An 8,567-nucleotide genomic window follows, 5' to 3' on the forward strand; every position below is an offset into this window, starting at 1 on the left:
TTGTTTTCATGTAGATATGGGCTTTAATAAGTATAAGAAGAAGAAGTTGGCCGACCTGCTGGCTAAGCGTAGGGCGGCCGATGCCGGGGTGGGCACTTCAATGCCCATAGCCCCTTCAACCTCAACTACTTCTGCTCCCCACCCAAATGAACCAACCCCTATTGTTGATAGGCAAAAAGGGGTGGTGGCCGTCGAGACTAACGACGAGGACACATGCACCAGCCTTGTCTTCAAAAGGCAGAGGGTTAACGAGGCCATGGCGCCCTCTGCTTCTGCATTTGGTGGGACCCCGACCTTCATGGACCACCCCCCGAGCGCCTCCTCTCCGCTTCAGCTTGTTGTTCACGAGGGTGGGGTTGAGAGCGCCCCCGAGGGTCAAGAGATGCCCTCCACCTTCGAGCTTCTCACACTGCTTATCTCTTCCAAGACAAGGAGGTGGTGGAGAGCTTGAGCGGTAATCTCTCTCAAAACCGCGTGGTCGACGACCTTGGGGACTTTCTGATCTCATCCAACCTCTCGTTGAGTAGGGCCCAAGAGGCCGAAGATCTCAAGGTTAGGATGGCAAAGCTCGAGGAAGAATTGTCCACCAAGACCAAGACCTTTGCCAATCATGAGACCGCCATGTATATGGAGTTGGCAAGCATTCGCCAATCAGAGAAGGACGCCAAGAAAGCCCTTCATGACTAGGGCCAGGAGGCTGTCCAGCTGGAAGCAAAGATCTTGCCTCTTCGCACCAATGTGATCGAGTTGGAAGAGCTGGTGGCGGAGATGAAAGGAAAAATGGCAAAGCTGAAGGAAAGGGCAACCCAACGCGAGGTCCTGCTGTGGCAGGTTGACGGGGAGCTCGCTGAGAAGGTTAAATGCTTCAAAAAGATAGAGGAGGAACTCACCAATGACGCTGTTGATGCTTACGATGAGGGGTTCCAAGATGCCATCGCTCAGTTTGCCTGCGTGCACCCTGAGGCGGATCTTACCCCTTTCGGCGAGTCCAAGTGCGTTGTTGATGGGCAACTCGTGCTGAGAGAGTAACTGTACCGACCCGTCCCCGGGCATTGACCATGGTCAAAGTCAAACATATGGCGGGACCAACCAAGGGGGCCCCAAGGAAGAAAGTCAGTGTGTTGACCGCTTTAGGCGTCACCAGGTATGGGCGTCACCAGGCATGGGCGTCGCCAGGTATGGGCGTCACTAGGTTTGGGCGTCGACAGGTTGAAGCGTCTCCCACCCTAAAGGCACGACCCGTTATTCTGAGAGTATGTTTCGACTCGGATGGTGACACCCTCCGATACCCACGGGTAGGGAAGACCGTGGAGGGGGCGTCCCAGCGAGAGGCCACGGTACGAACGAGGAGGCCTCGGGCCTCGGTACCTCAGAACAGTAATAAGGGAAAGAGAAAGGTGGCTTCAAGGCTATATCCCCAGTACCAGTACGGAGTAACCTGACTCGTGAAGTACCCACGCCACCTCTGGAGAATCCCTGGGAGAGATACGACCCGGGAGAGGACCACGCCCAGGGGTAATCCATGTGCATGGTACGAGAGGAAGGCCGATACACTCCCAGGGCGAGTGACTAAGGGCTGGGGGGCATGAGTTGGCACCCAGGTAGTCACCCCTTGCGCCAGATGCACTTCGAGGAAGGAAGACTTACACGCTGGGATTTCCCTAAGTTGGGTTACAGCGTCGTAAGGCCTTCCACGTGGAGTTGCGATTAAGTCAGAAAGGCCACGTGGCAGTAAGCACTGAAACTCAAGGTATATAATCTTCTCTGAAAGCTTAGTTAGGTACGTTTTACACATTTTACACACACTCTAATCATTTGCATGGTTACTCACTCTACGCACGAGTGATTGGAGAGAGAGAGAAGTTAGTTACAATTTAGTTACGCGCCTTCAAAGCATCACAATTACGATGCTCCGATGTAGAGGTGTTTGGTGTTTTCTGCTTGCTGAGTTGATCATCGGAGTGCAAACGGCCGCTAGGGCGCCCTTTGTTCTCTCTGTTTCAGGTACTCACGGCGGAGTAGGGTGAAGATCTGGAACCAAGATGAAGGTGTCCTTGTTACGCGAGTCACAGCTACGCATGAAGCACGTTCTGGTCAACCGGCAGGAACATTTGGCGCCCACCGTGGGGCAGATCTAAAACATCAAGTCCCACTGCAGGTGTTCAGAGGTTCAGCGGCAGTTTTCGAGAGAGTTTTTCAAGAATCTTGCAAGATCCACCGTTTATTGTGAAGCGCACACAGTTTTCACCGATTGCTTTCGGTCCAGTTCAAGATTTTTTTGTTTGTTGCTAAAGTTTGGTTTAGTTCACCGTTCATCGTGGTGTGTTCGTGGTTTGTTTGAATTTTGCTCAGTTGCACCGTTGCTCGTGGTTTGTTCGTGGTTCATCTCAGTTTTCATCGATTGTTTCTTCAGTTCAGTTCAGTTTCCACCGTTTCTTTCGGTCTTGATTAGTTCCAACCGTTCGTTCTTCAGTTTTCTTGAGTTTCTACCGTTCGTTCTTCTTTCCGTTCGTTTTCACCGAAATATTTGTCAAGAACCACCGTTACAACTCGAAGGTTTCCAAGAAACAGCAAGAAATGAGGACAACAAGGCAAAGTTCGACGCGCGCTGAGAGCGGAGACATGACCATGCAGCAGGTAATAGATATGATGCAAGGCTTGCAGGAGGCGATGGCGACATCAAAGGTAGAGCAAGAGCGCATGCAGGCGGATCTCGCGGCGTCACAGTCGAGGAATGAAGAGTTATGCTGTACGAATGAGGAGTTGCGTCGCGGGTTGCGCAACCACTCAGGGTTACGTGAAGTAGATGATCGTGAATGTTTCACACCACCGAGGGAGTTCTCCACACCGTTCTCGCAGTCAATCATGTAGGTGGTGATCCCTCACACGTTCGTAGGTTCTAAGGTGACGTTCACGGGAATGGAGGATCCCGAGGCGCATCTCACTGCGTTCCACACACAGATGATGCTGGTAGGCAGCTTCGACGCCATAAGGTGCAAGCTCTTCATGAGCACGCTGACTGGAATGTCCATGGACTGGTTCATCAGCCTTCCAGACGGCCACATCACGTCCTTCGCACAGCTCTCACAACTGTTTCGCGAACAGTACATAGCAAACAGGGCTCCGCCACCGGTATCGTACGATTTGTTCGACGTAAAGCAGTATCAAGGCGAAACCTTGAAAGAATACATCAATCGCTTCGGGGCACAGGTGGTAAAGGTTGGCACCACGGAGGAGCCTATGATCATCTACGCGTTCAGGAAGGGAATGTGCCTTGGACCTTTCTGTGAGTCAATCATCTGAAGCCGCTCTCGAACTTTTGCTGAGATTAGGCGTTGTGCCATGGAGCACATCGCCACTGAGGGCGAGGTGTGCGAGAAGCGCACAAGCGTTGCACCCGTACGCCCAAGAGCGTCGTCGCGTGCACAACCCGCTAGGGTGAACGAGGCCGCGACTGGGAGGAAGGGTCAAGACAGGAAGCGCCCATACGAGGCGAGGAGGCCCCAGGCTAGAGGGCGAGCAGAGGGAAATAGGCCGGCGAGGGAGGGGAATAGGCCGTTGAGGCACAATTTCGTGGTAGAGTTGAAAGATCTTATCGCCGTGCGCAACATTGCAGATAGGCTAAGGCCCCCAGTAAAGACTAACAAAGTGCTGGGACCTCACAAGGACGCATGGTGCGAGTTCCACCAGGCGTTTGGGCATCACATCAACAACTGCTTGGCGCTGGGCCATCAGTTGGACGAGCTGGTGAAGAATGGATTTCTGAAGGATTATCTAGCCGGGTCTTCTACGGTCGCGGCCCTGGCAGTACTAGAGGAGGATCAAGCACACGAGATGCTGATCCACGGAGAAGTGCACACCATCTCTGGTGGCTTCTCAGGAGGAGGATGCACTGTCTCTCAGGGTAAGAGGTATGTGCGATCAGTTAACTCAGTAGCTGAGGAAGGTTTGGATGACCCGTGGGAGTCAGACCTTGTGTTTACCAAGGCTAACCTACGTGATATCGTCCCACATGATAATGACCCCGTGGTCATTTCGGTCGTCACCACTGGGAGGAGGGTGCACCGAGTTCTCGTGGACCAGGGCAGTTCCGCAGATGTAATGTTCTAGTCCACCTTTAACAAGTTGAAGTTGTCCCCTGACCTGCTGAGGCCATACACTGGATGTTTGTATGGGTTCGCAGGGGACCAGGTGGAGGTACGTGGCTACCTGGAGCTAAGGACGACGTTTACAGATGGAACGTCGTCACATACCGAGAGCATCCGATACCTAGTCGTGAACACCAATTCATCCTACAACATTTTGTTAGGAAGGCCTGAGCTGAATAGGCTAAGGGCAGTGGCCTCCACACGCCACATGAAGATGAAGTTGCCAGATCTTAGTGGCCGGGTGATCGGGATCAAGTCAGATCAGGAGGAGGCCCGGGAATGCTACGAGAATAGCTTAAAAACGAAGAGGGGAGTGATCATGGTGATGGAACGCCCGCCCATTTCAGATACGCCTATGGAGGTAGAACCTCTGGAGGAGGCGATGCTCGCGGGGGAGACGCCTGGCGAGGCTGTACCCGCGGAGGAAACGCCCAGGGAAGCCGCACCCTTAGAAGAAGCGCATGGGGAGGCCTCGCCCATGGAAGAAGTATCCGAGGAGGCCTCGCCCATGGAGGAAGCATCCGAGGAGGCTTCGCCTGTAGAGGAAGCGGCAGACGAGGCGACGCCTCGAAGAGAAGGCCGCAGAAGTGAGTCTCGTGCTGAGAGCGCTCGGGATAGGCGACCCGAGCCGGTCGAAAATATGGTTGAGAGGCAGATTGGTGGTAAGATCTTCAAGTTGGGGCGACTGCTGAGTCAAGAAGAGCAGGACGAAGTGGCGGCGGTAATCTCGCGCCACTTGGACGCATTCGCATGGTCTGCCTCGGACATGCCAGGCATCGACCCAGATTTTTTGTGCCACCATCTCACCATGGACGCCAGGGTTTGCCCTGTACGATAGAGGAGGAGGAAGTTCAACGAAGAGAGGCGCCTCGTCGTAAAGGAAAAAAACGAAGAAGCTGTTAAGCGACGGACACATCAGGGAAATCCAGTACCTTGAGTGGCTGGCCAATGTCGTCTTAGTGAAGAAGGCGAATGGGAAGTGGCGAATGTGCGTCGACTTCACAGACTTAAACAAGGCGTGCCCCAAAGATTTGTATCCACTACCTAGCATCGACGCGTTGGTGGACAAGGCCTCGGTCTGCAAGATGCTGAGCTTCTTGGATGCATTCTCGAGAGACAATCAGATCAAGATGCATCCACGCGATGAAAGCAAAACGGCGTTCATGACTGAGACGTGTAGCTACTGCTACAAGGTCATGCCGTTTGGGTTGAAGAACGCAGGCACCACCTACCAGAGACTGATGGATAGGATCCTCACACATATGCTGGGTAGGAATGTGCAGGCCTATGTTGATGACATGGTGGTAACCTCCCAGGAGAGAGGGCGACACACAACTGACTTGGAGGAATTGTTCACCACAATAGCTAAGTACCGTCTCAAGTTGAACCCGGAGAAGTGCGTTTTTGGGGTCGAGGCGGGAAAATTCTTAGGATTCATGCTCACTGAGCGGGGGATAGAGGCGAACCCCGACAAGTGTGCAACAATCATAGCCATGCGAAGCCCAGCCTGGATAAAGGAAGTGCTTGAATTGACGGGGCGCATGGCGGCTTTGTCAAGGTTCGTATCTGCCGGTGGAGATAAAGGCCACCCATATTTTCAGTGCCTGAAAAGGAACAGCCGTTTCGTGTGGACAGAAGAATGCGAGACAACTTTCCTCAAGCTGAAGGAGTACCTGGCGACGCCTCCCGTGCTGTGCAAGCCGCGGGTAGGCGAGCCCCTCTGTTTACACTTCGCAGTGACGGAATGGGACATCAGCTCTGTGCTTGTTCAAGAGCAGGATCAGGTGCAGAGGCCTATATACTTCGTGAGCAAGGCCTTGCAGGGCCCGGAGACGAGATATCAAGCATTGGAGAAGGCGGCTCTGGCAGTGGTGTTTTCAGGCCGGAGGCTCCGTCACTATTTCCATAGTTTTACAGTGGTGGTGATGACGAACCTCCCCATCTAGAAGGTATTGCAGAAGCCAGACGTCGCAGGGAGGATGGTTCGCTGGGTGGTAGAGTTTTCTGAGTTCGATATTCAGTATGAGCCTAGGGGATCCATCAAAGGGTAGGTTTATGCAGACTTCGTTGCAGAGTTCTCACCAGGAGGCGCCCCCAGGAAGTAGAGTGAGATTCACAGTGGATGCTTTCAGTGGATGGATCCTCCAATCAACAGGGAAGTCTTGGAAGGGCCCAACGGGGTGTTGATTGAGCAAGCCCTGGGTTCGCCTTCAAGGCAAGCAATAACCAGGCAGAGTACGAAGCTTTGATTGTCGGAATGCTCTTAGCCAAGGAGATGGGCGCACAAAGCCTCTTGGCGAAGAGTGACTCGTAGCTGGTCACAGGGCAGGTGACCGGGGAGTATCAAGCAAAGGACCCGCAGATGGCTGCGTATCTGAGGTACGTCCAAGTGTTGAAGGGAGCTTTCGCTATGTTTGAGTTGGTGCATGTCCCGAGAGAGCAAAATGCCCGTGTTGACCTGCTCGCCAAGCTGGCCAGCTCAGGCAAGGGGGGAAGGCAGAGGACAGTCATCCAAGAGACCCTCAAGACGCCGCAAAAGTTTGTGGCAGATAATAGGGTGGACGTCCTCCATATCAGAACGACTAAGGGAAGGCCGAGGAGCCATCGGTCTTTGATTCAGGACACGACGAAGGTGCCCAGAGTCAGTGTTTATCTGGCCTCGCCCGAAGAAGAGGGTCGTGTACAGGTGTGCGTTTTGGAGGAGGGGGACACATGGATGACGCCCTATAGGCGATACATTGCAGATGGGATCCTCCCAGCGGAACCTGGAGAGGGCAAATGGATAAAGAGAATCTCCACAAGGTACACTCTCGTCGACGGAGCGCTATTCAGGCATGGGTTCACGCACCCGATTCTGACATGTGTGAGCAACGACGAGTGCACGAGGATAATGTCAGAACTCCACGATGGGATCTGTGGAAGCCATGTAGGGGGTGGTCGTTGGCATCCAAGGTGATCCGGGCAGGGTTCTACTGGCCGTCAGTAAGGGAGGATTGCGTGAGGTATGCTCAACGTTGCAAGCAGTGCCAAATGCACGCTGACTGGCACAAGGCGCCTCCAGAAGAGCTGAGGTCGATTTATAGCCCGTGGCCTTTCCACACATGGGGAATCAACATTCTGGGGCCCTTCCCTTTGGCGATAAGACAGATGAAGTACTTGATAGTCGCCATCGAGTACTTCACGAAGTGGATAGAAGCAGAGCCAGTGGCGCAGATCACTGCACACAAGGTACAACACTTCGTGTGGAAGAATATTGTATGCCGCTTCGGTGTACCGAGGCGTCTCGTCTCAGATAATGGTACCGAGTTTGCCAGCCTGCAAATGGGTAAGTTGTGCTCAGAAGTAGGCATCAAGCAGGTGTTCGCATCTGTCAAACACCCACAGACGAAAGGACAGTTGGAGTCCGCGAATAGAATTTTGTTGAGAGGGTTGAAGAGGAGGCTTGAGAAAGCCAAGGGAGCGTGGGCAGAAGAAGTACCAAGGATCGTGTGGGCTTACCACACCACGCCCCAGTCTGCCACTATGGAGACGCCGTTCAGCCTAGTGTACGGGTCAGACGCCATGATCCTAGTGGAAATTCATGAGAGCTCGCCTCGTTTCCAAAGCTTTGTGGCAGAGGAGTCCAATGAGGAGAGAACGGTGTACTTAGACCTGTTGGACGAAGCCAGAGAAGAGGCGAGAATAAAGGCTGAAGCTGTGAAGAGAAGGGTTGATGTGATTCCAATAGCCACATAGAACAAGATTCTTGACACTTTGAGGAATCACCTTGAGCTGGAAAATGTAGAGGCACTTTCTTAGAAGTTGGATCATAGTTCTAAGATCAAGAACTCACCAAAACAAGTACCAAATCCCAAACTCATTTGGATGAACCAAATATTGTCAAATTGAATCAACAAAGGAGAAGGAAAAGAACAAACCGAACAGAATTGAACTTCAAAACAAAAGAACCGAACAGAATTTAAAAACTAAACAGAAAATAGGTGCTGGAAAATTAAAGGAACCGAAACAAAAACAACTCAAAACTCAAGGCAATAAGAACAAATTGAAGAAGAAGAAAGGAAGGAGAAGAGAATGCTCATGAAGATGGAGGAATGGTTGGATGATCACGCCACTAGAAGAATGGATGCTCCTAGATGAGTGTGGAAGCCGCCACTTGAGGAAACCATGGTCCTTCAAGATAAGACTAGAGAAGAAGCTCAAAGCTCTCCAAATGCTCACTCCAATTTTGAGTATAGTTTCTTTAGATAAAATTCAAATCTGAATTTTACAAAGGAAGCACCTCTATTTATAGCCTAAGGTGCTGAAAAATAGGTGGGAAATTTCAAATAAACTCATTTGAAATTCCCACCAAAAACAAGTCACATGGGAGGTGTGACCTTTTTCTACTATGACACCTCCCAAAAACTACACCTACACCTA

General features: G+C 52.1%; 1 protein-coding gene across 1 annotated transcript; it reads left to right on the forward strand.

Annotated features, from left to right (window-relative positions):
• The first annotated feature begins 2,919 nt into the window (after positions 1–2,919).
• On the forward strand, positions 2,920–3,303 carry LOC137834040 (uncharacterized). Its single transcript, XM_068642106.1, has one exon. It carries the CDS (start codon positions 2,920–2,922, stop codon positions 3,301–3,303), a length of 384 nt encoding a protein of 127 aa, XP_068498207.1.
• The last annotated feature ends 5,264 nt before the right edge of the window (positions 3,304–8,567 follow it).

This window comes from Phaseolus vulgaris, chromosome 5, assembly GCF_000499845.2.
Source record: "Phaseolus vulgaris cultivar G19833 chromosome 5, P. vulgaris v2.0, whole genome shotgun sequence".
In the NCBI taxonomy this organism is placed as follows: Eukaryota; Viridiplantae; Streptophyta; class Magnoliopsida; order Fabales; family Fabaceae; genus Phaseolus; species Phaseolus vulgaris.